Raw genomic sequence first — 26,774 nt, 5'->3', positions numbered from 1 at the left:
CATGAAAATGTGCTCAGTCTCACTCGGCATCAGGGAAATGCAAATCAAAACCACAATGAGACCCCACCTCACAACAGTCAGAATGGCTGAAATTAACAAGTCAGGAAATGACAGATGTTGGCGAGGATGCGGAGAAAGGAGAACCTTCTCACACTGTTGGTGGGAATCTGGTGCAGCCACTCTGGAAAACAGCATGTAGGTTCCTCAAAAAGCTGAAAATAGAACTACCCTACAACCCAACAACTGCACTACTGGGTATTTACCCCAGAGATACAAATGTAGTGATCCGAAGGGGCACCTGAACCCCAATATTCATAGCAGCAATGTCCGCAATAGCCAAACTGTGGAAAGAGCCCAGATGTCCATCGACAGATGAATGGATAAAGAAGATGTGATACACACACACACACACACACACACACACACACACACACACACACACAGGAATCTTGCCATTTGCAACAGCTTGGATAGAACTAGAGGGTATATGCTAAGTGAAATAAGTCAGTAGAGAGAGACAATTATATGATTTCACTCATATGTGGAAAATTTTTAAAAGATTTTATTTATTTATTTGACACAGAGAGACACAGGGAAAGAGGGAACACAAGCGGGGGGGGGGAGTGGGAGAGGGAGAAGCAGGCTTCCTGCCAAACAGGGAGCCCATCGCAAGGCTCAATCCCAGGGTCCTGGGATCATGACCGGAGCTGAAGACAGACGCTTAATGACTGAGCCACCCAGGTGCCCCTCATATGTGGAATTTAAGAAACAAAACAGAAGAGCATAAGGGAAGGGAGGGAAAAATATAACCAGATGAAACTAGAGAGGGAGACAAACCATAAGAGACTCTTAATCATAGGAAACAAACAGGGTTGCCAGAGGGGAGAGAGGTGGGGGAACTGGGTGATGGGCCTTAAGGAGGGCATGTGATGTAATGAGCACTGAATTCTATGTTTGAAATTAGTAACACACTATATGTTAATTAATTAAATTTAAATTTTAAAAAAAGGAAAAAAATAAAAAAATAAAAGCACTTCCAAAATTGCAAAATACTTTTGTTCCTTTGAGTAACCAATCCCAGACTTATTTATTTTGTGGGTTGGGAATTTTTTCTACGGGACTTTCCGTAAAAGTGTTTTAAACATTTTCTAGTCTCCAAAAACTAAGTGTTGATTTCATTTTTATCTCTAAATTCTTGCTGGGGAAGGGTTACAAGGAATAAAAAGATTGTAGTTCTTCCCATATAGCAAGAATTTCTAAGAAAATTAGCCTCAGTCTCTTGGAGGTTTATGTTCAAGAAGAAAAGGCTATTGCAGGCCTCTCTCAAGAGGCCACTTGGCAACACCTAAGAAACCTGAGACTTAAATGATTTTGCAATATCATGGATGGTTTGAGGGTTTGTATGCTTTAGACTATTCGTGCAAGGGCATGTGTGGGGGAGGGGGACGGAGGCTGAGAGTGGTCTGTCAAGTCCATGGTGCAGATCAACTGAGCAGGCTATGTTGGGATTAGGGAGATGGGCAAGGGCTTTGTCCTCTCAGCTCAGTTCCCAATCCCTGATTATTTTTTCCTGCCATGAGCACATCCCCCCTGGCGCCTGGTGGGGCTCAGTCTGTGAAGCGTCTGCCTTTGGCTCTGGTCATAATCCCAGGGTACTAGGATTGAGCCCCGAGTTGGGCTCTCTGCTGTGGGCGGGAGGGCAGTGAGTGGTATTCTTCTTCCTTTCCCTGTGCCCCTTTCCCTGCTCGTGCTCTCTCTCTCTCTCTGAAATAAATTAAATCTAAAAAAAAAAAAAAAAAAAAGCACAGCCCCCTTGCCACTCCCTAGTTTTCCTTCTCTGGCAGCAAACGAATCAGCTGCTGAGTCAGCTCAGGGTTTCGGGAAGTCAGATGACCTTTTCCCTCTGCCGGCTCTCTGCCACTCTCTGCCCCAAGGTGGACACCATGGACCCACTGATGGCTTTGCTTTGCCTGTTGCCCCTGTACCCAGGTAGGAGCTGGGGAGGGGGATGCTGAGGTCAGCATAAGAGGCCGGTGCTGGCCACATCGAGTTCCCACCTGGAAATGACAATTGCTCTTGCTTTTCTGTTCTCATCTTTTCTGCATTTCTGTTTTGTGTCCCATGCTCACAGGCTTGGCTGAAGAGGCTCCCTCCTGCCCTCAGAATGTGAATATCTCTGGCGGCACTTTCACCCTCAGCCAAGGCTGGGCCCCTGGGAGTGTCCTCACCTACTCCTGTCCGATGGGCTACTACCCGGTTCCAGCCTCCCGACTGTGCAATAGCAACGGGCGGTGGCAGACCCTGGGATCCAAGGAGCTAACGAAGGCAGTCTGCAAACGTGAGGCTCTCTGAGGGCCTGGCTCGGGGTGGGGCCACCTACCCCAGAGCCTCGGCCTAGGACCCGCTCCGGGTGGGGCTTACTCATGGCAAAAGCCGCTCTTCCATAGAGCTTTCTCAAAAGAGTAGGACATTGTTCCTTGTCCATACCAAGGCACTGGAAGAAGGCTTTGATGGGGATGATTGGAATTCTCAGGGCGATTTTTTTTTTAAAACTGTTCCTCCATAAGTGAGAGAAGGTTATTAATGATTCACTAGGAGTACAGTGGATTCCTTCATAGTAGCTAACAATTTTCTTTCTTTCTTTCTTTCTTTTTTTTTTTTTTGAAGATTTTATTTATTTATTTGACAGAGAGAGAGAGAGACAGATCACAAGTAGGCAGAGCAGCAGGCAGAGAGAGAGGAGGAAGCAGGCTCCCTGCCGAGCAGAGAGCCTGATGCGGGGCTCCATCCCAGGACCCCGAGATCATGACCTGAGCTGAAGACAGAGGCTCAACCCACTGAGCCACCCAGGTGCCCCTTGGTGTGATTTTTTTAATACTTAACAATGGATTTCAGAATTCCGACTGTTCAAAGGGGTGTTGGAGTCTCCCATTGTGCCCGATGTTACCCCTCTAATTGTCCACTCACAGGGCCCCCGAGGACTGCAGGGGAGGGGCTGGGGTGGCCATGGCCCTCGGGGAGCTGAGAGAAGTGGTTACCAGTCTATTAGGCTGAATGATGTGACATTGCCAATATTCAGTCAGTTGCCACAAGCAGCAATTTCACATGCAACAGTCCAATATTTTGACCACCAGTTGGTGATTCCCACGCCTCCTAGCCCAGCCCAGGTGTCTTCCATCCATCCCCATATTCTCCTCCCCTTCTCTCCCTCCAGGTGTTCGCTGCCCAGCTCCGGTCTCCTTTGAGAATGGCATGTTCACCCCGCGGCTGGCGTCCCACCCTGTGGGCGGCAACCTGAGCTTCCAGTGTGAGGATGGCCTCACCCTTCGGGGCTCACCTGTGCGTCAGTGTCGCCCCAACGGCATGTGGGACGGGGAGACAGCTGTGTGTGACAACGGGGGTGAGTGCCCTGCCCCCCAGCTGAATGGGGGCTGGAGTCTCCCAGGAACCTCGGAGTCAGATGCATGCCCAGGGTGCCTCTGTGGGGACAGGGGCCTGGTGTCTCTGATGCCAAAATGACATTCCTGGATTTTGGTAAACTGAGGTCTACAGGTCACACATCACCCAGGGGCAGGGAGCCCAGCAGAGGCAGCTGGTGCTAAGCTTTAGATCCAACATAAAGGCTCCACGCACTCTGTCCAGCTTTTCCAAATGCCTCAAATTAAGATAGGTTTCCAGACCCAATGGGCTATTGTAGGAACAAGGTGCTGAGTGAGAGAGCGACCTAGCACTGTGCTCCAGTCCCTCACCTCTGCAGCCAGCGTGGGTCCAAGCTACTCAGACTGGCAGCCTTTGGGAAGGTTATTTAATTTCTATGTGCCTCAAATTTTCTCTCTCTCTTTTTTTAGATTTTATTTACTTGAGAGAGAGAGCAAGCAAGAGAGATAATGAGAGAGCGTGAGCATGAGCAGAGGGAGAGGGAGAGGAAGAGGGAGAGGGAGAAGCAGGCTTCCCGCTGAGCAGGGAGCCTGACTTGGGGCTTGATTCCAGGATCCCAGGATCACGACCAGAGCTGAAGGCAGATGCTTAACTGACTGAGCCACCCAGGCGCCCCTCTATGCCTCAATTTCCCCATCTCAAATAGAAATAGTAAGACTGGCCACTGCGTGGAGTTGCTGTGGGATTGAGGTGACATTAGTAAGCATCTCGAAGAGTCCTTGGAGATTGTCATAGTTATCATTGCCCTATCAATGGTGAGGGGCTCTGCGTGATAGGAGTGGGGCTCCTAGGAGTCCCTGGGTTATAGGAGCTTCCTGGATGATAGTTCTGAACCCATAATACAGGAGACACGGAGTCCATGAGATGGTAGGACCATCCCGTCCCCCAGCAGCCCATTCAGTCGTTTCCTACTCATATTCATGACTGTCCCACGGCTGGCTTCCTTTACTCAACATTCTGCCTGTGAGATTTACTCATGTGGTCCTGGGTAGCAGAAAGTTTATTTATTTTTAAGATTTATTGATTTATTTTAGAGAAAGAGCCATGGGGAGGGGCAGAGTCCTAAGTAGACTCAGGTCTCCGGGCTGAGGGCAGAGCCTGACATGGGGCTCGATCCCACAAGCCTGAGATCACCATCTGAGCCAAGACCAAGAGTCAGATCTCAACTACCAACTGCACTGCCCAGGTGCCCATGTTATTTTTTTATTGCTGTGTAGTTTTATTATAGAAATAGATTGCAATTTATTTATGGGTTCTCTTCTCGGTGGGCGGTTGGGTTCTTTCCAGTTTGGAGCTATTATGAGTAAAGCCCTTTGAGTGTCCATGTATGAAATTATTAGTACACATATGAATTTGCCTCCCTTGAGCATGTTGTCTAGGAGTGGAACAGGTTGTCATACATTTAGGTGGTTTTTTAAAAATTTTATTTATTTTTTAGAGAGCGAGTGGAGGATGGGGAAGAAAGAGAGAATCTTTTTTTTTTTTTTTAAGATTTTATTTATTTGACAAAGAGAGTGAGAGAGTATAAGCATGGGGAGGGGCAGGAAGAGGGAGAGGGAGAAGCAGACTCCCCGCTGAGCAGGGAGCCCAATGTGGGACTCAATCCCAATTCTGCCTTCAGGCAGGCGCTTAACCAATGGAGCCACCCAGGAACCCAGGGAGAGAGCATCTTAAGCAGGCTCCATGCCCAGCACAAGCCTGGAGTAGGGCTCAATCTCCCCACCCTGAAATCATGACCTGAGCTGAAATCAAGAGTTGGACGCTTAACCGACTGAGCCACCCAGGCCCCCAGGATACATTTAGTTTTAGTAGAGACTGGCAGTTTCCCAATTGTCACCCCAGCGATATGGAAATTAAGGAATTATCCATATTTTCAGTCTGGGTTCCTCAGGCAGCATCCTCCCTGGGGCTCTGGGATGGATGCAGGCTGAGGCCACAGGTTGGCTCTGGGACGCTTTAACTGGCAACCGAGGGCAATGAGTTCTAAACACTTTGCCCTGCTAAAGATGTTTCACCCACACCCTTGGGAAACAGGGGTGTGGTATCTCCCTAGGGGGAGGCCAAATGACCTGCAGAGGCTCCACGGGTCTGGAGAGAAGGAAGAGGGAGAGGGCAGGTGAGCAGGGCAGAAAGGCTGAGGAGGGGGGTCCCTGCTCACTGCTGTCTTCCCTTGTTGACTCGCAGCTGGTCACTGCCCCAACCCCGGCATCTCAGTGGGCGCTGTGCGGACGGGGTCCCGCTTTGGCCTTGGAGACAAAGTCAGCTACCGCTGCTCCTCGAATCTGGTGCTGACGGGGTCTGCGGAGCGGGAGTGCCAGGCCAATGGGGCCTGGAGCGGGACAGAGCCCATATGCCGCCGTGAGTAGCCAGCCACCTTGACACTCCAGAGCGTCCTGGGCACCCTACCCCTGACCCTGGCTGACCCCAGCGACTGTTCCCACAGAGCCCTACTCCTATGACTTTCCCGAGGATGTGGCCCCCGCCATGGGTGCCTCGTTCTCCCACCTGCTTGGAGCCACCAATCCCACCCAGAAGAAAACAAGTAAGTGCTTGAGGTAGGGGCAGCAGGCTGCGGGGCCTGGCATGGGGAGAAGCAGACTTCCCAGAAGGTGCTGAGAGCTTCGGGAGGGCTCGGTGGGGCTGAGCTGACTGGAGGGAAGGCAGGGAAGCCCTGCCCCATGGTAAGAGAGCAGGTGGGACGTCAAGATGTGAATCTGCCCTTTGCACATTTCTCCCAGAAAGCATGGGCCGTAAAATCCAGATCCAGCGCTCGGGCCACCTGAACCTCTACCTGCTCCTGGATGCCTCCCAGAGTGTGTCAGAAGGCGACTTCCAGATCTTCAAGGAGAGCGCCATTCTCATGGTGGACAGGGTCCGGAAATAGGATTCTGTGCGCAGAGGACGCCCTCCTACACCCTTGTCTGTCCCTGGTTCCTTCCCTTCCTCCGAATTCCACTCATAGCTTACCTCCTCCAAAAAGTCCTCCCAGATTATTGCATGTCATGCAGGAATCATGGATTCAATTTACGGGATCCTATTTTTCACCCACAAACACTGCTGGAGCACCTTCTGTGTGTTAGGCCCTGTGCTGGCTGCTGGGTGCTGGGAGACGCCAAAGAATGAACAAGGTCCTGTTCTGTTCCTGAGGTCCTGTTTCCTAGGCACCCATCATCTAGAAGGATGGTCTCCACAGAAGGATACACAAAATAACCCACCGGGGTGTGGGAGATAAGTACTGGTGTCCTTGTTGAATAATTTTAGTTTAAATTAAATCAATAACTTAATAATTAATACTTTCCCTCAAAAATTCCAATTTTTTTGTGTTTAAAGGTGCATAATATATTTGAATAGTGATGCACTTTATAAATCCGAGTGGGTTTTTATAAATATATACACCGATATTGAGCTATATGCCCAGAATGTTTTTCTGACATGATGCATGAACAGGAGAGTTTGGAAGCCACTAGTTTAAATCCCTTGCCAGCACTTTGCTTGGTAATTATGCTTTTCACAATAGTTTACATAGTGCTCGCTTCGGCAGCACATATACACAATAGTTTATATAGACACATGTTTTTCTTCCTAGCTATATTTTAAATTTTTATTTATTTATTTATTTATTATTTTATTTATTTATATTTATTTATTTGACAGACAGAGATCACAGGTAGGCAGAGAGGCAGGCAGAGAGAGAGAGGAGGGGAAGCAGGCTCCCTGCCGAGCAGAGAGCCCGATGCGGGGCTCGATCCCAGGACCCTGGGACCATGACCTGGGCCGAAGGCAGAGGCTTTAACCCACTGAGCCACCCAGGCGCCCCTAAATTTTTATTTATTTTAAAGATTTTATTTATTTGACAGAGAGATCACAAGCAGGAGTGGGAGAGGAAGAAGCAGGGAGCCTGATGCAGGGCTCGATCCCAGGACCCTGGGATCATGACCTGAGCCGAAGGCAGACGCTTAACCACTGAGCCCCCCAGGTGCCCCCCAGCTACATTTTAAAGAAGGCCATTTTTGTACTCCTTGTTCTCCTTAAGACTTACATAACCACTAAGCCTTGAGGCTGCAAACCATAGCAGTTAGAGAAGTGCCTCAGATTCGTGCGGACGGGTTCGAATTCGACCTCTGCCTCGTACTGGTGGTGTAGTCTGGGGCAAGGCAACAAGCCTCAATGTCCTCATCTATAAAAGAGGGACCATCTCGCCCCTTCACAGAATTGATGTGAGGGTGCAGTGAGGAGCGAGAGGCCTATCACAGAGAAGACATGGTCAGCGGATGTCAGCTTCCTGGCTCCCGCAAGCAGCAGTGTCTTAGCAAGTGGCCCAGGTTCTCTGTCTCCTCTGGGACCCTTGGCCTGCTCTCTTACTCTCTTGCCTTTGGTTTCAAGGCCTCTCACGCTGCCTCTCCCTTGCCCTTCATAGATCTTCAGCTTCGAGATCAATGTTAGCGTCGCCATCATCACCTTTGCATCCAGTCCCAAAGTCATCACGTCTGTTCTGTACGACGACTCCCGGGATGTGACCGAAGTGATCAACAGTCTGAACAATGTCAACTATAAAGGTATGGATGTTGTCAAACGAAGGTGATGAGGCGGGTGGGGGGAGGGGATGGGGGGAAGATGAGCTCTCTGTACCTGCAAAGAGATTCTGGATACTTCGGAGAGAGAGAGAGAGAGAAGCCTTTGGTGACACTCTAGTCCCAGAGCTCTGGGGCTCAGGTTCCTGGCGGGGGAGTCCCAGCTCCTACCAGCTCACGGCTTACTCTATCATGTTACATGTCCAAATGCGTCGTGCAGGTCTCTGACTCCTTCCTGATGCCAGATGTATGTGGGCTGGCTTTCTTGGCTCAACACGGTAGTCTCCCCATGCCATTGTCAAGCTGCCTGGGTGGGAGATAGCAGGTGGGTGCAACAACCCAAGTTCTTTGGGAACCCCATCTTTGAATCTTGAGGCTTTAGAGTGGCCATCAGTGGGGACATGAAATGAGCATTTCTTCTTTTTAAAAAAGATTTATTTATTAATTTGAGAGAGAGAGAGAGAGAGAGAGAGAGAGGAAGGGGGGAGAGGGGCAAAAGGAAATGGAAAGAGAATCCCAAGCAGACTCCTGGCTGAGCATGGAGCCCTACATGGGGCTCCATCCCAGGACCCCGAGATCATGACCTGAGCCAAAAGCAAGAGTCAGACACTTAACTAAGCTATGCAGACCCCCCTGCAATGAGCATTTCTAAGGGAAAAGACAGCATTGCCAAATCTCTGTCTAGATAGCGAAGGTCTGAATGTATCAAGCCAGTTGATAAAAGCATTTCCAATGGTTGGGAGAATAGAGTGGCTCCTTCCGTCGGGTGGTAGGTGGGACGTTTCTAAGAGAGTCCTTCCTCTTCACATACTCCAGACCATGAAAATGGGACCGGGACAAACACCTATGCAGCTTTAAATAGTGTCCACATCATGATGAATAACCAGATGCAACGCCTTGGAATGAAGACGGCGGCCTGGCAGGAAATCCGACACGCCATCATCCTTCTGACAGACGGTGGGTGCCGTTGCCTCCGCGAGTGAGTCTGGCACAGTGGAAGGAGCACCCGTGTGGAGTCGGAAGGCCTGCATGCTGGTTCTCCCTCTGCCACTCTGAGCCTCGGTTTCTCATCTGTAAAGTAGAGGGAATGTTGATGATGTCAATGGGAGGACAGCAATGGTGGTGATAATTGCAGCTGTCCGCCTTTCCTTCCACAATTTTTATGTAGAGTAGTTGAAGCAGTTTGTGTAAAAGTACTTTGTGATTATAGATATCAGCAATTGTTACTAGCTGGGAGGTTGCCTAGAGTTGGCTAAACGGGGCGGGGTGGCTTTGAAGCAGGCGTGTCAAGGCGCAGGGATAGACGGATGGACCGAAGGGTGGAGCTGGGCTATTTATCTCTCCATTGTGTCCAAACCGCATAGCAACTTCAGGACTTGGTTTTCTCGCCTATAAAATGCAGATAGCCACACTACCTGAGAATTCATGAGAGTTAAAATGAGATGAAGTTTATTACACTCCTGGCATGGTGCTTGGCATGTAGAGAATTTCAGTAAATAACATATCTAACCCTCTACTTTTTTTTTGGGCAGCAAAGCAAGGTCTGTTGAACAATAGTAAAGTTTTTTAAATTGATAGGGTACAAAGCTCCCAAAGAGGGAGGGGACCCAAGAGGGTTGCCCAGTAAATAACATCTTGAAACTCATGTGGGAAGGGTTAAATGTTAAGGTTCCCAAAGCTGAATGCCTGCCCCCTCCTCTGGGGCTGAGGGCAGTCCTATCCAGAGCTGATGGACAATTCTTTTCCCTCCGTTGTAGGAAAGTCTAACATGGGTGGCTCCCCCAAGCTGGCTGTGGACAGTATCAAAGAGATCCTGAACATCAACCAGCAGAGGAGCGACTATCTGGGTGAGGCTTGGCACCACTCCCAGCTGTGCTGCCCCTGCAGGGGCCCGGGGGAGGGGGGCGGGGAGCTTGCCTTCATTTCCAGTGAGGGCACAAGCTGTGTCGTTCTGTATGAAGGCCGCTGAGAGTCATGCTGAAGAGTCTGGAATCAAACCGCCCCGTGGTTGTAGCCTTGATTTTCTTGGCTGTGGCCCCGGGGTGGCTTCTGCCTTTGCTGGAGGGGATGGTGCTAGAACCCACCTCAAATGCCCAGATGTTTCCTGGAACAGAGGAACAACGTATGGAACAGTGTATGTGAGCGGCTGCTGCCATCATCGCGCCCATGAACTTCTCCAGGGAGGAAGGGCCTGGATTACTCGTAGGGACTGTCCCTGGTGTTTCCTCCTTTAACGGTACAGATAAGCAACTGAGATTTTGGCACTTGCAGCCTTGAAAGGAACAATTCCTCATGTTCAGACTAAACACAGATTGCACTCACCTTTGACCAGAAGAGAATTTTAGACGGAAGTGTTCCAGACAAGCGAGGACAGTTGCTTTTCAGCCTCCAACTTTCATTTTCCCCTTGGGGCCTCTCTTCATGCCCCCAACCCCACCTGCCCCTCGGGGGCAAGCGGATTCTTCTTTAAAACTCTGGCCTAGGGAAGGTGAAGGCCAAATGCTCCTCTTTAACTCCTTAGCATCACTGGGCTCGAGTTAAATGCTTAAAAACACCTTATAAAAAGAAGCAGGAACTGAAGGGATATAGTCGCAGAAAACACTTGGGACCTAACTGTCCAAATCCCACAGTGACTGCTTCTGGCCAGCTCAAGGCGACACTGCTACCTGAGGAAAGCCTTGTCTTTCAGTCTGTCTGAGCATCTTGCTCTTTACACACCAGCCAGAGTCCCCCGGGAGCCAAAAAAAGGGCCATGAGGGGTGCAAAGGATGGGAGAACACTGGACTCTGCCGTCACTCCAGGGCAGATCTGACTGGCACCTGTGCTTGCTTGGAGGGGGGTACAGATGGTTGTGTGGGCCCTGGGTCTCAGGTGGCAAGAGGGGGCTCCAGGCCCCTCTCTCAGAGCCTACACCTTACAGAGGAACCAGATCTGAAGTTTTGCCACTATGTACCTTCATGAGCTCTTTATTCAGCCATATAAATGTACTTAGAAGGTCCCTCCTGGGCACATTCTAAGGATACCGTTGTGAACAAAACAGACAAAAATGTGTCGCTGGGGTTGTCTTTCCGGAGGAGCAATGTATTAGTTTCCTAGGGATGGTGCAACAAGTTATACAAACTTGGGTGGCCTAAAACAACAGAAACTTATGCTCTCCCATTCAGGAGGCTAGAAGTCCAAGATCAAGGTATGAGCCAAGACCCTGTTTCCAAATAAGGTTAGCTTCGCAGGTACTGGGGGTTAGGACTTGAACATATCCTTTTGAGGGAGATAGTTCTACCCACTCTGGGCATTAAACAAGGTAAATAAGGACCGTGTAGGGGGTGGTGGAAAGTGCCCTGTGCCAAATGGAGGGTATAAAATGTAGCAGAGAGGAAATGGAATTGGCTGAGGCACTGTGGTTTTAGACAAGGAGCCCAGGGAAGGCCTCGCTGAGATGGTGACATTTGAGTTGTGACTTAAAAAGATAAGAAAGTGAGCCATGTGGGCAGTCTGGGAAGCAGTGGGCCAGGCAAATGCACAGCGTGTGCAAAAGGCCTGGGGTGGGAGCATGCCTGCAAATCTGAGGGACTTCAAGGAGGCCCTATGGAATGGAGAGAAGGGTGAGGAGTGGCAGGAAATGAGGTCATATAGGAGGTGGGGGGGGCAGTCCCGCTCAATTAGGGATTTGTAGGACCCAGTGAGTTCCAAATAATAGTTTCCTGTCTCACAGGGTAGCCCCTCAGCCATAAGATTCTGGTGATTTCCTTCTCCCCATCAGACATCTATGCCATTGGGGTGGGCAAGCTGGATGTGGACTGGAGAGAACTGAATGAGCTGGGGTCCAAGAAGGACGGCGAGAGACACGCCTTCATTCTGCAGGACACAGAGGCTCTGTACCAGGTCTTTGAGCACATGCTGGGTGAGTGAGCTTTGCCCTCTTCAGAGTGACATGGGTGGTATGGAGCCAGCCAGGATCCCAGGCTGGGAACCTGCTCATAGCGCTCCTCACAGACCTCCTTCCCCCTCTGTTCCCACACCTACAGATGTCTCCCAGCTCACAGACACCATCTGTGGGGTGGGCAACATGTCAGCCAATGCCTCTGTCCAGGAAAGGACACCGTGGCACGTCACTATTAAGGTACCAGGAAGGAGGGAGGGGGCTTGGACCCAGAGATGGAAGAGGCTAGGGTCCAGAGACATAGCAGTCCCTGAATATCACCTGTTTTCCTGCAGCCCAGGGGCCAGGAGACCTGTCGGGGGGCTCTCATCTCAGACCAGTGGGTCCTGACGGCCGCTCACTGCTTCCGCAATGCTGAGAACAGCTCTCTGTGGAGGGTCAGTGTGGGTAAGGCAGGGCCCACACCAGGTTCCCGACCCTGTGGTCAGAGCTCTCACCATTGGTCCCTAGCCCCTGGCCCCTTCAGGAGCCCTGGCCCAGCCTAATCCGCCATATTGTTCCCAGGGGATCCTAAGTCCCAGTGGGGCAAAGACTTCAGTATTGATAAGGTGGTGATCTCCTCGGGGTTTGACGTCTTTGCCAAGAAGGATCAGGGGATCCGAGAGTTCTACGGTGATGACATTGCCCTGTTGAAGCTGGCGGAGAAAGTGAAGATGTCTACCCATGCCAGGTGCTAGAGTCTGGGATGAGAGGGCGTCCTCTGGGGGAGAGTGCTCTGGGAGTCCCACAGGAGGGGACACCGAGGATGGGCCCATGTGACCCTTGTCCTTCTCCCCAGGCCCATTTGCCTCCCCTGCACGGTGGAGGCCAATCTGGCTCTGCGGAGACCCCCAGGCAGCACCTGCCGAGACCATGGTGAGTGCTGGGGCTCAGGGCGCACAAGGAACCAGGGCTTAGGAGAGATGACCTGGACTGCGCTACAGCCTCCAGTCTGGAGTCTGGATGTTAGGTAAGGGGACCAGCACCACATCCCTTTCTTCTTGAATGCAGAAAGTGAACTTCTGAACAAACTGAGCATTCCTGCTCATTTTGTGGCCTTGAATGGGAACAAAATGAACATTAACCTCAAGACAGGGACAGAGGTGAGGATCTCAGGTCTGGAATGCCATGGGGGGATGGGACCCCTGTGGCTACTCCCCGAAGGTCTCTCTTTGTCCCTTCCTCCTCCAGCTCTGGCTGCTTTCTCCATCTGACCCTGTGTCACCCCCTCCTCCTGGCCTAGCAACTGCCTGCTGGCCCCTGGGACAGCTCATTTCATCCCTCTGTCCTGTTCTGCCCCTGTTGCAGTGGGCAAGCTGTATTGAGGCCATCTCCCAAGATAAAATCACATTCCCTGACTTGAAGGATGTCAGAGACGTGGTGACAGACCAGTTCTTATGCAGTGGGACTGAGAATGATGACAATCCCTGCAAGGGTGAGTCCCTTCCATTCCCACTCCTGAATTCCTGATAGAAAGACCACCGCTGTCCCCGTGGCCAGCATGCATGGCGCTGATGACATGGGAGCAGGAGGAGAGTCTGGATGACAGTTTCGTGTCCCTCCTTTTCTGGCAGGAGAATCTGGGGGAGCAGTTTTCCTGGAGCGGAGACACAGGTTTTTTCAGGTGAGAAGAGAAGGGTCTTGGCCTTGCAGGAAGATGAGGGAGGCCTTTGAAGGAACTGGGGAGGTTGAGGCTTGGAGCCAGGGCTGTGATAGCTTCCTACCCCATTCTCTCTCTCTTCCAGGTTGGCCTAGTGAGTTGGGGTCTTTACAACCCCTGTAACAAGAACAATAAAAACTCCCGCCAAAGGGCCCCCAAAGGCAAGATACCGCGAGATTTTCACATCAGTCTCTTTCACCAGCAGCCCTGGCTGAGGCAGCACTTGGAGGGGATCCTGAACTTTTTGCCCCTCTAATTGTGGCCACTGATCCCTCTGTTGTCCTGCCAGCACCTGCCATCTGTCTTGTCTCCTACTTTTGAACTTCCACCCTCAGACCCCATGACTCACCTGTGCTCCCAGCTCCAACCCCGTCCTGTGCAGCACTTCCAAGCTGGGGAATCCCTGGGAGCACACCCTTTGCCTTACTGGACTCACTCTCCTTTCACTCTCACGTGGAATTTCCCAGTTATGAAATTAATAAAAATCGAGATTTCCTCATCCGTCTGTGCCTCTACCTGGGGGCTGGCCAGGGGGGGTGAGGAAGGCCAGAATGATTCCAGGAACCGCCAGGAGGCAGGTCACAGACCCTGCTGGACAAACAGTGACTGGACTCTGCCCCACAACAGAGTCAACAGGGAGTGAGGCAGCCTTTATTTCTCGTGCCTAAGGGGAAGGTCTGGGCTCTCTGGGGAGGACCTAGGGCTGAGAGGCGGCACTAAAGACTTCAGTCCTGGATCATGGGCTGCAAAGGGCAGGGCTTATGCAGTTTCTATTTCCTTGACTGGCAGCTCAGTGGGGCCCTCCCTCTTGGATATTCCGGAAAGTGGTGTGGGTCAGATGGGCGGGGTGGCCGCTAGTGCCAGGACGCAGATTGCATAAAAGGCTGGAGGTTGTGGGGGGCAGGGGAAGAGACGGCGATCAGGCCCAGGTCTGAAGTTTCAGTGGGGAGAGTGAGAGAAGCAGACAGGCAGCACAAGCTGGGATAGGCCATCTTGCCCCCAACCCCAGTTTCTCTCCTGCCTTCCTTCGCCATGGGGAGCAATCTTAGCCCCCAACTCTGCCTGATACCCCTGGTGCTGGGCCTCTTGTCTGGAGGTAAGAGAGGGTCACCACCCCCCTTCCTGCTACCCCCAACACCCCTCCTTGGCCTTGTGAGGCTGGGCTCATTAGCCTTTCTCTTTAGGTGGGAGCACAACGCCATTGCCTGGGGTCAGGCCCCAAGGCTCCTGCTCTCTGGAGGGAGTAGAGATCAAAGGTGGCTCCTTCAATCTTCTCAAGGAGGGCCAGGCATTGGAGTACGTGTGTCCTTCTGGCTTCTACCCATACCCTGTACAGGCACGCACCTGCAGATCCACGGGGTCCTGGAGTGCCCTGCAGACCCAAGACCAAAAGATTGTCAAGAAGGCAGAATGCAGAGGTTGGAGGGCAGTGAGGGTGGGTACGGGGCAATGAAGGGGTGAAGCAGGTGGTGGCCAAGCGCCAGGCTAGGATGCAATTAGAATTGTGTTGAGGTCAAGCAGGGGGAACTCAGGGGGAGCTGAGCAAGTGCAGGAGCTGTTTAGGGCTGCAGCAGGGAAGGAGGGAAGAGGAAGGGTGTGAATCTTCACTGAGCATTTGCCCTGTGCCAGGCACCCCGGCAGTGAAAAGAACACTCAGAAATGGGGAGCAAGGAGAAGCAGGACTCATCATGTGTTGAGGGTAGCCACTGGTTCTGTGGGACCAAACAGGCATTCTTTCTCTGTGACAGGGTCCCTGAGTCCAGGAGGGATACTCTCAAGAGAAGCCCTTCCTTTTCAATAATTTCTACTTTTCCCCCTCCCCCAAAGCAATTCGCTGCCCAAGACCACAGGAGTTTGAGAATGGGGAATACTGGCCCCGGGCCCCCTACTACAATTTGAGTGATGAGATCTCTTTCCACTGCTATGATGGCTACACTCTCCGGGGCTCAGCCAACCGCACCTGCCAAGCAAATGGTCGGTGGGATGGACAAACGGCCATCTGTGACAATGGAGGTGAGAAGCATCCCCTCCCCTGGTGATGGTGTCCCCTCCCTGACCATGTTCCACCCTGAAGAACTGGCCCCACAACTCTTGTGCTCTATTGTGCCTTCCGGGCCTCAGGTTTTGGTCCTCACCTCTATGTCTCACGTGTCTGCAGCGGGGTACTGCCCCAACCCGGGCATCCCCATTGGCACAAGGAAGGTGGGCAGCCAGTACCGCCTTGAAGACAGTGTCACCTACTACTGCAGCAGGGGACTCACCCTGCGTGGCTCCCAGAGGCGAACATGCCAGGAAGGGGGCTCTTGGAGCGGAACCGAGCCTTCTTGCCAAGGTGACTCTTGACCCATGCCCTTAGGTTCAGATCCTGTCCTTTCATCCTCATGTTCGTATACCAGAGCACTGCCTCCTCCCCGTAACACAGCCCAGCTCCTTCCTCACTTCTAAACCTGCCCATAGAAATTCCTCACTACTGAGCCCTTCTGGCTCCAGAAACCCACCATCTGCTCACTCTGGCCTATGCGTCTCTGACCCTCCCCTTTCCACCCCTCCCAACATTTGACCTGATTTCTGACCTCTCCCAGACTCCTTTATGTATGACACTCCTGAAGAGGTAGCAGAAGCCTTCCTGTCTTCCCTGACCGAGACCATAGAAGGAGTTGATGCTGAGGATGGGCACAGCCCAGGTTTGGAGGCAGAGAAGGGAGGGAGGCAGGGAACTGGGGGAGGATAAAGAGGCAGGAGAATCATGCATGCTGGAGCCTGAGTTTCTCTGGTGGCACCCAGGGGAACAAAAGAAGAGGAAGATTGTGCTGGACCCCTCGGGCTCAATGAACATCTACCTGGTGCTGGATGGATCAGACAGCATTGGGATTGGCAACTTCACAAGGGCCAAGAACTGTCTCAGAGACTTCATTGAGAAGGTGAAGCCCCCTCTGCCCTGAATGTGAACTCACTGCCCTGCCAACACTAGTTTCCTGATGTTCCCAGGCCTCTGAACCACAGGGTCCCAGAAACCTCTGGTCCTATTCTGTCCTTCTTCCCTTTTACTTGAAGCAGTTTGTTGACTTTTAACCCAATCACCAAGGTGAACCTCAGAATGACCAATCAGTCCTGAGTTTCTGATTATAATTTTCTCTGTCCCAGAGAAGCTGCCTACCTCTCCCAACCACAATATTCTTTCAATGCCATGACCCCTTGCTCCCCTAACCCACAGGTGGCAAGTTACGGGGTAAAACCAAAATATGGTCTAGTGACATATGCCACAGTCCCCAAAGTTTGGGTCAAATTGAGAGACGAAAACAGCAGCAATGCAGACTGGGTCACAAGGACACTCAACAAAATCAGCTATGAAGGTTAGAGGTCAGGGAAGGGAGTGGTTGGGAGTGGTTTACTCTGGAGTCAGGTCAAAAGATTCAGGGTTGTTGTGGGGAAGGGGTGGTAAGACCACATGGGAAGGCAGGGCAAACTACTTTGTACTATGGTCGGAGAGCAGGCAGGTTCATCATTGGGGAATATGGGTCATTGGGGACCTGTTGCTGGCGGAAGTCACTTTGTGGCCAAAGGGATGTCAGTGGGGTGACAATTCAAAAAGCTGAAAGACGTGGGATTTCAGTTGTTGATAGGCCTCTAGGGTTCACAGATGACTTAGAAGACAAGGCAAGGTGATCTCTTCCCTTTCCACAGATCACAAGCTTAAGGGAGGGACTAACACCAAGAAGGCCCTCCAGGAAGTATACAATATGATGAGTTGGCCAGCGAACAGGGCTCTTGAAAGCTGGAACCGTACCCGCCACGTCATCATCCTCATGACTGATGGTCAGAAGGGACCCCTCTCCTGCCCTGGACTCCCGACTCTTTCGTACCAGCGTGTGGCCACTTGGTCTACACGTAACACTAGACTTGTGGTTGGGGCCCTGAGTGCTGCTCGGGGCCCCAACCATGTTGATCTCTCCTGTGACCCTTTATAAGGAGGAACCCCTTCTTAGGCCTCTTTGTGATCTGTCACTTCCATCCCCTCAACCTGCCTACCCAGCCTCGTGTCACTACTTCCAGTTTTCTTTCCTTGACCCTCTTCTTTACTTGCCTCCCACCTTCATGGGCCGTCTCCTCTACAGGTTTGCACAACATGGGTGGGGACCCAGTCTCTGTCATTCATGAGATCCGGGACTTCCTGGACATTGGGAGGGATCGCAAAAACCCACGGGAAGATTACCTGGGTGAGTTTTACTGCCCAGGATCCAGTAGCTTGCTTTCTCAGCTCCTGTCCCCAGGTTCTGGACACTCACCCTCCCTTTTTCTCCCTCAGATGTCTATGTGTTTGGGGTTGGGCCTCTGGTGAACCAAGAGAACATCAATGCTTTGGCTTCCAAGAAGGATAAAGAACAACATGTATTCAAAGTCAAGGACATGGAAAACCTGGAAGATGTTTTCATCCAAATGCTTGGTAGGAAGATATCAGGAGGGTGTAAAGAGGTCAGGAAACTTCCCAGGTCCCCCAAGGTCACTCATACTGCCCGTCCTCCTGAAGCCCTGGCAGTCTGGAAGGCCCTCACTGCTCCTTCTCTGTCACATTCTCGTCTCCTGGCACTATGCACTTCCTAATCTTAGAATCACAGAGCTCTGACTGATATCAGAGAGCTTCCTCAAGTCCGTCGTTTTACGTGTGGGAAAAGAGGCCAAGAACAGCCTAGGGACAGCAAACTAGCTGGAGTTGGACCTAAAAGCTGCCAGTCTCCCATCTCTTAGTTCCAAGTCCTTTTCTCTCTACCACCATGGTTCCTTGCTCACAATGTAAGGAAACAAATGCCCTCATCTTCCCTTTCCTTATGGGCCTCTGCGCCTCATAAACGTGCAGATGCCCCTCCCCCAAAGGCTGCTGCCATCTGGAAATGAAGCATCACAACTTTCAGCACATGTTCTTCTTTCTAGATGAGACCCGGACGCTGGGCCTCTGTGGGATGGTTTGGGAGCACAAGGCAGGCAATGATTACCACAAGCAACCGTGGCAGGCCAAGATCTCAGTCACCGTAAGCATAGATTCCTGGTTGCGGAGACTCATGGGAGGTGAAGTCAGGGTGGAATGGGGGTAGAGGGGTGCTGCGGGGTTTGTGGAAGTTGAGTTTCCCCTCTGCCATTCTGTCCCCAGCGCCCTTTGAAAGGACATGAGAGCTGCATGGGGGCCGTGGTGTCTGAGTACTTTGTGCTGACCGCAGCACACTGTTTCACAGTGGATGATGAGGCACACTCGATCAAGGTCAGCGTGGGTAAGGATGCAGCGAGCCCACTCCCCTGTCCTCACAGCAGCTTCCTCTTGGCACACTGGACAACTTGGGGGTGGGGCAGAGTTGAGTTAGGCAGACATGGGATGCCCTGACATACTCATTCTCCTACCTTAGGAGGGAGGAGGCAGGATTTGGACATAGAGGAAGTGCTATTTCATCCTGACTATAACATCAACGGGAAAAAAGAAAAAGGCATTAATGAATTTTATGACTATGATGTGGCCCTTATCAAGCTCCGGCAGAAGCTGACATATGACCAGACTGTCAGGTGGGTACTCTGGAACTTTGAGTAGAAAAGTTCAGGCACGGGGGTGCTGCAGACCTAGGCCAGGTCCAATGTGCTGTCCCTGAGTTTCCCCATCTCTCTTTAACAGGCCCATTTGTATCCCTTGCACCCAGAGAACAAATCAAGCTCTGAGGCTTCCACTGTCAACTACTTGCCGGCAGCAGAGTAAGACATTCAGGGGAAGTAGCACAAGGGCGTGGTACCAAGTGACAAGTTGGGGCATGGCAGGAGCTGCGGGAGCAGATGATGGCCAGCCTAGTCTCTAGCTCAGAGGAAAGGGCTGAAGAACATCTGCTGAGTGACAAAGGCAATGGGGAGAGGATAGGGAGGGAGAGAGCGAAAATGACCCAGTCTGTCTATCTGTCCAGTGCAAGAGCTGCTCCCCGCAAAGGATATCAAAGCTATGTTTGTGTCAGAATTACTCAAAGATAGCAAGAAGATGCTGGTTCGGAAGGAGGTCTACATCAAGAATGGGGACAAGGTGAGGATGGGATTCTAAGCAGGTCCTCTAGGCTCCCTTTCTTCCTGAGCATGCTCTATCCATCACTGCTTTCTCCTCACCTATAGAAAGTCAGCTGTGAGAGAGATGCTCGATTCGCCCCAGGCTACGAAAAAGTCAAAGACATCTCTGAGGTGGTCACCCCCAGGTTCCTTTGCACTGGAGGGGTGGATCCCTACGCTGACCCCAATACTTGCAAAGGTAAGAGAAGGCTCTTCGGTTGTGCTGCATGTTCCTGAAGCCCAAGAACCACTTTCCCTACAGCTTTTCTTCCCCTGTAGGTGATTCTGGCGGTCCCCTGATTATTCGCAAGAGGAATCGCTTCATTCAAGTGAGTTTCCCCTCTCCTATCTGTGGGGAGGTGCCAAGTGGTCAGCATGGGCCCTAAAGGAGGAAAGCTCCAGGGGTGGGGCCGGAAAGAGGAGGGCAGAGCCGGCTAAGGCCCTGTGTCCGGCTTGTGTGCTGGAGAAACCAGGACTGAGTTGGGTCCCCAGTCTAATTCTTCTAGGTCAACTCAGATGCAACTGGGAATTGCTGAGCTTCCTGGGATCAGGAAGGAATTCTACCAAAAAATCGTGGCATCCCCTTGCCCTCTCCAGGTTGGCGTGATCAGCTGGGGTGTCGTGGATGTTTGTAAAGACCAGAAGCGGTGGCAGCAGGTGCCGACGCATGCCCGAGACTTTCACGTCAACCTCTTCCAAGTGCTGCCTTGGCTCAAGGACAAACTCAAAGATGAGGATTTGGATTTTCTGTGAGGGCTTTCCTTCTGGAAAGGGGTATGAGATCAAATTAAAACAGATGCGACAATACCTGTGTTCAAGATCCTTTTGGGGGAAGGGAAAGGGGAACGTGCACTGGCCATGTGTTACAACTGAGATAAAATCTAACAGCCGTTTTTAAAGGCTCAAGCCCCATCCCAAGTGATGAAAAACCAGAGGCTGAGGAAGATGTGTGAGCTTCCACCTCAGTGTTTTACTGAGACCAGTGCTGACGCAGATGAGGCACACGGAATCCAGCTCCATTCTCTAGAAGCCATCCACAAGGTTTTCCTTGTAGACATCATCGCTGTAGACAATCTGGGTCCTCTTGTCCCGGTGGCAACCCTTAGGGCTGTTCTGGACAGCTAGGGAAGGAGGAAAGGATTGGTTATGGTCTGTAGCACTGCATCTGAGCACTACTGAGGTCACAACTCAAGAGTCTGACCAGCTCCCTCCTGGCCGCTGGCCCTTGGAAGCCCAATTTCAATGCTGCCCTCTGGTGGCCAGGAGCGTATCCTGCTACTGTGGCCCATGCAGATACCTTAAGTTCTTAGAACCATCCCAGATGTTATTACTGAGACAAATAAATGATGTTAAGCCATTAGAAAATCTCCATAGGCCTTTGTTGACATGCTAGTCGTTTCTTGTTCCCTCCTTTCGTCTGGAGGGCCACTCTTGCTCTGAACACCCCTTTCTGCCTACTCCTGTGTTAGAAAAGCCAACAGGTACAGTGGGCTATTTGCACTAAACTAAGAAATGCTACTGGTTCTAATGGGAGAACCATTCTGGGTGCGGCTTTGACCCAAAGCATTCTTCCTCCAGCCTAAAGCTGTTCCCTCCCTTTCTTTTTCCTCTCTATGCAGATGTGTCCCTCTCTTCACCCCTTCTCCAAGAATTCCATTCCTGCCATTCTGGGGCCAGACTGACTCACCCCAAACCAGCCTCCATTCTCTTGGATCTCTGCACCCTGACACTGCTGATCACACCTCTTCTCCCAAAGGTTGTGTCCTTTGGCTTTAATGGCTGTTCCCTGAATATTCCCCATGCCCAGGCCTGGTAATTCTTCTGTATACTTATACTTCCATTTTGCAGCCACTCTGTGATACAGAGAATTCTGATCCGTATTTTCATTCCTCACTTAACACCCAAGTTAAGTTCCCGATCTCTAATTTCAAATGCTTATTTTATAAAACCAACTATACTCCATCTCAAAATGAACAAAGCCATGTGACATGCTCATCTTCTGCACCAAACTCCCTTACTTCTCCTTTCTTCCCTGTTCCAGTTACTGCTTTGGGAGTTGTCTCAATCCTTTTCTTTCTGTCCACTCCTACCTCTAACTGACAGAAGGCCTGACAATTCTCATTCCCATTCCCACAGCCTCACACAGATCCAGGCCTCTATTACCTCCACGGGATCCTGGCACATGCAGGGGAACAAATGGAAGGGGTGAGCTGTGGGGAACAGGATGAAGGAGGAAGAATCTGTTCTTACCGAGGGAGCCCCAGACAGACTTGCCAGTGGCAGCGTCCAGCATGGGCTGTTTGCGGGCAATGCTGACTTTGAGCTGTACGGACTCCACCTGGGTCCCATTGAGCTGGGGCAGAAGAGGGGAGGAGGCAAAGGATGGGGGGAAACATTGCAGACAAAGCAAAGGAGGAATTCCAACAGCTGTCACCCTAGAAACAGACTGAGTGAGGATCTGAGAATACAACGTTTCTTGTGTGACTAGGGAGGGACTTTATCTGTCAATAGGAAATGATCTCCTCCTGGCTCTCAGTATTTTAAAGAGAAAACATGAGGAAGTCCCAACCTCAGCGACGGCCTGATCTGCTGACTCCATCTTTTCATAGGTGACGAAGGCACAGCTGGGATGAGAGAAAACAGGGTCAGTAGAGGGCCTATGGGCTCTTGTGGAACCAACCAAACCCAGTCCTCATAGGCCTCTGGAGATAGGCTGGTGTTCTCAATCAAACCCAAGTGCTCCCAGGACTTATCAACCTCCCCCACTGTCATCCTTACTTTCTGGGTGGGTCCATGGAGAGGTCAATGATGTTTCCAAAGGGAGCAAAGGCCCCACGGAGGAGGGTGGGCGTCATGTCCTCTCCATATACATAGAGAGTATTTCCCTTCCGAGGGGCCCTGCGTTCAGGAAACGAATCCGACCCTGTGGGATCAGGAGTCACAGTCACAAGATGCAACCCATCTCAACCTCTGCTTTTTTTTTTTTTAATTTTTAATTTATTTATTTGACAGAGAGAGATCACAAGTAGGCAGAGAGGCAGGCAGAGAGAGAGGAGGAAGCAGGCTCCCCGCTGAGCAGAGAGCCTGATGTGGGGCTTGATCCCAGGACCCTGAGACCATGACCTGAGCCGAAGGCAGAGGCTTTAACCCACTGAGCCACCCAGGCGCCCCTCAGCCTCTGCTTTAAGAGGCCACTTTAGTAGGACCCACCTAAACCCTTTCACTTTTCCCACCAGCCCAGATCACTCACTGCGGAAAGGGCCCTCTCGTTCTCGATCACGGTCCCTGTCCCGATCGCGGTCCCTGTCCCGATCGCGGTCTCGATCCCGTTCCCGATCACGGTCTCGATCCCGTTCCCGATCTCGATCCCGTTCCCGATCTCGGTCTCTGTCCCGGTTCCGCTCACGACTGTGGTCCCGGCTGCGGCTTCGGGGAGGAGAGGCTGAGGAGCGGGCACCACCGCGTTCTTCAAAGCCCCAGTCAAAGCTTCGAGGGGGACCATCACCAGCCCCTGGGCCCTCTGCCTCTTCCCCATCTGGCCCCAGTTCCCGAAGCCGATCACTGGAAGACACAAAACTGGGGAGACACAGACAGTGAGGATCAAAGGGGGTCTTTACCTCAACTTCCCAGACCCTGTGGAGATGTAACACCCCCTCTGCAGTCCCAGTTCCTTCCACTCCAGCCCAAAACCTCCCAAGGATCCAGGCAATCAACCCTCTCCCACTCCTCCAATTGGGACACAGTTGTCTCTCTAGCTCTCTAACCTCTCATACAGAGATTTCCTCTGGGGGCGTCTGGATGACTGCAAAAGAAACCAAGGACAGTTAAGATGAGTCCTAGTTGCTGGCATGTGACCCCAAATATGTGGGTCTCTCATCTTCCTCATTCCCTAGGCCCCCTGGGACAGAGAACCAGGAACCATACCTCCTGCAGATCGTCATCAGCAGATATGCTCCTCTGGAACGGCTGGAAAGTGGGGACTGGCCCCTTCTCAGGATCCTGGGAAGGTTGTAGAGATCTACTTCAGTGTGAGAGCAGGAGGCAGCCTAACCATGAGACAGAGGGGTTCCTCTTCCCTCACCCTCTTTTTGGTTTCCTCTACCCTCTTTCTTCTTTAATTCCTTTGTGCATTTCTTATTTGATTATGTATTTTTCATGAATGACTTAACATATACTTAGAGTATGTAGCTAATCTGATTTTTTTTTTAAGATTTTATTTATTTGACAGAGAGAGAGATTACAAGTAGGCAGAGAGGCAGGCAGAGAGGAGGAAGCAGGCTCCCTGCGGAGCAGAGAGCCCGATGCGGGGCTCGATCCCAGGACCCTGAGATCATGACCTGAGCCGAAGGCAGCGGCTTAATCCACGAGCCACCCAGGCACCCCTAATCTGAATGTTTTTTGAACCTACTGACATCTTCGACCCGTTCAACTCCTCAGAATGACAACACTCAGAAGCTTGAATATGTGATAAATTAAAGCCACAGAACGTGTAATATGGAAAATGGAAAAGTTAGCCAGTGTCTTCACTACAGATAAGAAATCTGAAGTTCAGACCCGTATGACAATTTATCTATGACTAAATAAACATTATTTTCCCCCATTTTACCTCCATTCCAACTTGGAAACATGCCCTCTGAAGTCAAGGGTCCCCTGAACAATCATTCTGCTTCTGCTCACCTTTAACTTCCCCTCTAGGGTTCGAGAACGTTTGAAGCCCGAGTTCTTGGTCTCGGCTTTGATGGCACTGATGGCTCCTGACTTCACCAGCTGCTTTGCCTGCTCTGTTGCTGTGGCTGTGTCCACCACAGGCTGCTCTGACAGTGCTAGAGTGGTGAGGGAAGGAGGCATTATTTTGGCCAAGCTGTGGGAGATGTCTGCCCCATGGTGCCCACTTCCAGTCTATCCCCATTTCCCCTGTCACTCACAGCGTTTCACACCGCCTTGGCTGGCTGTGCTGCTACTACTTTGCTTCTTCAGAGCCAGCAATGCCTTTTTCTGGGAACAAGAGTGAGAAGAAAGGGACTGGTGAGGGCCAGTCCCTGGCCTAGTCCGCTCCCAAGGTCCCTGGGCACCTCACTCCAGGGGACACCTTTCTCAGGAAACAGTATAAATGGTGTCCCTGGAGTGGTACGCTGAGGCAGCCCTGCCTCTCACACGTGGTCCACTGGATCATCTACAAAACCAGCAATACTTAATCTACCAAACCAGGGTATCCAAAGGCTTTCCAGAGTCTCAGGGTTTTGAAGTTGAAGACAAGGATTTCAGCCATGGACCAGAGCCCCAAGATACAAGCTGCAAGTAAGTATACGCCTACATGCCTTTCTCAGGGGCTGCATCCATCCATCCCCTGTATGTTTAACAAGAACACGTCATAACTTTGTAACAGAGGGATGCAAAAGTATGAGACATGGTTTCTCCCCTCCAGAAGCTTACAGCCTGAGAAACAAGATGATTGGAGACAATTATCAAGAATGATTATAAGAGATGCAGACTGCTTGTAGCTGAAACCAAGTAAGGTTATCTGACACCAAATGGCTATTAAACTGGTCCCTGGGTACAATCTACACAAAACAGATTGAAAGAAAAGGGATGCAAAGAAAACAGGATGCAAAGATGCAGAAATAAGAAGGCTTTGGGAATGCACGTTTTGGGACTAGTGAATAGTTCTATTTGACTAGAAAGGGATGCCAAGGTAAGGCTTTGGTTTATAGACAATGGAAGACCACTTACAGGTTTTGAGAAAAAAAGAGGCAGAGTTTTCTGTTTTCAGTAGTTCATTTGATTAAGAATGAAGGAAATCTGTTAAAAAAAACACTGAGAAACTTCTTGAGAAACCATTCAGCCGTCTACATGAGTGTCAGCAAAAACTTGATCTATGAAATATACAGGAAAAATAAACTAAAGAAATTACTTCAAAGGAAGAATCAGGAAGACTTGGCAAATGTTTGACTATGCAAAAAGTGGAGAAGTCAGAGATGAGATTTTGATTCCAAACACCTGGGAGAACTGACTGTGGTCACTCCTATTTGGAAGATCAAGAAAAGGAACTAAATTAGAGTAGATAGGAAGATGACAGCTGCAACACTGGGTACCTGGGGGCTATCAGTAACAGACTGGGTAGAAGTGAAAAAACAAACCTGGAGACTACCACCCATTTGGTGGTACTAAAAGCCACAGAAAAGGAAGACAGCTGCATGGCAGAATGCGCAGAAGAGAAGGTACACACCAAGACTTGGGAAAAAGCCCAACTACGAGGCTACACTGAGAGGAGATTATGTCTCCAGGTATGAGCTGGAAGAACTGCCCCCCCATCCCCTCACACTCACCCCAGGTGTTCTCAAGAGTGTAGAGTCTGTGAAAGGTTGGGCCACGCCCCCACACACTCCCTCACCTTTTTCTTGAGTTTGTTGAATTTCTTCTGCAGAGCCTCCTCCTCCTCGCTCAGTCCGGGGGGTATCACCAACATGGTGGCTCCTGGTTCAGGGGCAGGGCCCAAGACATCTTTCTCCACTGTCACCGCCCAGGGTTCACACGCCGTCCACAAAGTACCCAACCGCACCCCTCCAGGCCTACCTACTCCTGTCTTTTGCCTCTCCCTACCCCTTGCTTAAACCAGGCTGCTGTCCAAGCCCCCGCTCGTCGGAATCAATCAGCATTCCCTCTTCTCTCCAGCAATCACGGCCACCAGCGCTGAGGAACCAAGTGGCCCGGGAAAGGGGAAGCACCCCTTCCGTCGCCAAGACGATGGCATCAGACACCCCCTACCCCCGCTGGGGGTATAGCAAGCGGGGTCCAAACGGCACAGGAAGCAGTGGAACCCGCGCAGCGCTCTCAGAGCAACCAAAAGGGGAAGAAGAGAAGGAGCTCGGAATAAAGGGGCGAAGGGTGAGAAGGAGAAGACCTTACCTGAGGGGGCGGTAACCCGAGGGGGGTCCCACGGTCTCGGGCGACGCCCGCGCGGGCAGCGGAGAGCTGGCTCAGAGCGATGACGTAGCGAGGGGCGGAGAACGCGGTAACCAAGGCGGCTCAAGCAAGATACTTCCGCCCGGCCGTGTCCGCCCCTCCCGGCTCAGGTCTGCCTCTCTGTAACGCTCATCTTCATCCTCCCAGGCTGTGT

General features: G+C 51.3%; 3 protein-coding genes across 3 annotated transcripts; 2 read left to right on the top strand and 1 right to left on the bottom strand.

The window, feature by feature from the left end:
• Positions 1-1,848: 1,848 nt before the first annotated feature.
• On the top strand, positions 1,849-14,089 carry C2 (complement C2). Its single transcript, XM_046004411.1, has 18 exons — positions 1,849-1,989; positions 2,132-2,338; positions 3,215-3,400; positions 5,623-5,796; positions 5,882-5,980; positions 6,177-6,310; positions 7,856-7,994; positions 8,826-8,966; positions 9,767-9,856; positions 11,770-11,910; positions 12,035-12,129; positions 12,225-12,336; positions 12,454-12,619; positions 12,728-12,804; positions 12,940-13,031; positions 13,237-13,363; positions 13,503-13,552; positions 13,674-14,089. Exons 1-18 carry the CDS (start codon positions 1,890-1,892, stop codon positions 13,842-13,844), a joined length of 2,301 nt encoding a protein of 766 aa, XP_045860367.1. The 5' UTR covers positions 1,849-1,889; the 3' UTR covers positions 13,845-14,089.
• A 378-nt stretch (positions 14,090-14,467) lies between these two features.
• Positions 14,468-20,464, top strand: CFB (complement factor B). The gene is made up of 18 exons (XM_046004409.1): positions 14,468-14,684; positions 14,773-15,006; positions 15,416-15,601; positions 15,747-15,920; positions 16,171-16,272; positions 16,373-16,509; positions 16,803-16,941; positions 17,273-17,404; positions 17,704-17,805; positions 17,895-18,032; positions 18,518-18,615; positions 18,735-18,852; positions 18,985-19,138; positions 19,245-19,321; positions 19,525-19,637; positions 19,724-19,856; positions 19,937-19,986; positions 20,255-20,464. Exons 1-18 carry the CDS (start codon positions 14,621-14,623, stop codon positions 20,408-20,410), a joined length of 2,307 nt encoding a protein of 768 aa, XP_045860365.1. The 5' UTR covers positions 14,468-14,620; the 3' UTR covers positions 20,411-20,464.
• NELFE (negative elongation factor complex member E) lies at positions 20,465-26,706 on the bottom strand. Its single transcript, XM_046004410.1, has 11 exons — positions 26,564-26,706; positions 26,049-26,131; positions 24,583-24,652; positions 24,335-24,480; positions 23,582-23,656; positions 23,422-23,459; positions 22,908-23,233; positions 22,436-22,580; positions 22,227-22,281; positions 21,908-22,010; positions 20,465-20,778 (listed from the first exon to the last, which is right to left on the bottom strand). Exons 2-11 carry the CDS (start codon positions 26,121-26,123, stop codon positions 20,681-20,683), a joined length of 1,131 nt encoding a protein of 376 aa, XP_045860366.1. The 5' UTR covers positions 26,124-26,131; positions 26,564-26,706; the 3' UTR covers positions 20,465-20,680.
• Positions 26,707-26,774: the final 68 nt, after the last annotated feature.

The sequence above is a fragment of the Meles meles genome, chromosome 5 (assembly GCF_922984935.1).
Source record: "Meles meles chromosome 5, mMelMel3.1 paternal haplotype, whole genome shotgun sequence".
In the NCBI taxonomy this organism is placed as follows: domain Eukaryota; kingdom Metazoa; phylum Chordata; class Mammalia; order Carnivora; family Mustelidae; genus Meles; species Meles meles.
This window is presented reverse-complemented; position numbering and strand designations above follow the sequence as displayed.

Excerpts from the sequence above, each read along its gene's own strand:
- C2 (XM_046004411.1), top strand. The coding sequence starts at position 1,890 with ATGACCTTTTCCCTCTGCCGGCTCTCTGCCACTCTCTGCCCCAAGGTG. Across the intron at positions 3,401-5,622 it reads AGCTGTGTGTGACAACGGGG|CTGGTCACTGCCCCAACCCC; the intron begins GTGAGTGCCCTG and ends GTTGACTCGCAG. Across the intron at positions 5,797-5,881 it reads GACAGAGCCCATATGCCGCC|AGCCCTACTCCTATGACTTT; the intron begins GTGAGTAGCCAG and ends CTGTTCCCACAG.
- CFB (XM_046004409.1), top strand. The coding sequence starts at position 14,621 with ATGGGGAGCAATCTTAGCCCCCAACTCTGCCTGATACCCCTGGTGCTG. Across the intron at positions 17,405-17,703 it reads CATCATCCTCATGACTGATG|GTTTGCACAACATGGGTGGG; the intron begins GTCAGAAGGGAC and ends TCTCCTCTACAG. Across the intron at positions 18,616-18,734 it reads AGGCCAAGATCTCAGTCACC|CGCCCTTTGAAAGGACATGA; the intron begins GTAAGCATAGAT and ends TTCTGTCCCCAG.
- NELFE (XM_046004410.1), bottom strand. The coding sequence starts at position 26,123 with ATGTTGGTGATACCCCCCGGACTGAGCGAGGAGGAGGAGGCTCTGCAG. Across the intron at positions 23,657-24,334 it reads CCCTAGAGGGGAAGTTAAAG|GATCCTGAGAAGGGGCCAGT; the intron begins GTGAGCAGAAGC and ends CAACCTTCCCAG. Across the intron at positions 22,011-22,226 it reads CAGATCAGGCCGTCGCTGAG|CTCAATGGGACCCAGGTGGA; the intron begins GTTGGGACTTCC and ends CTTCTGCCCCAG.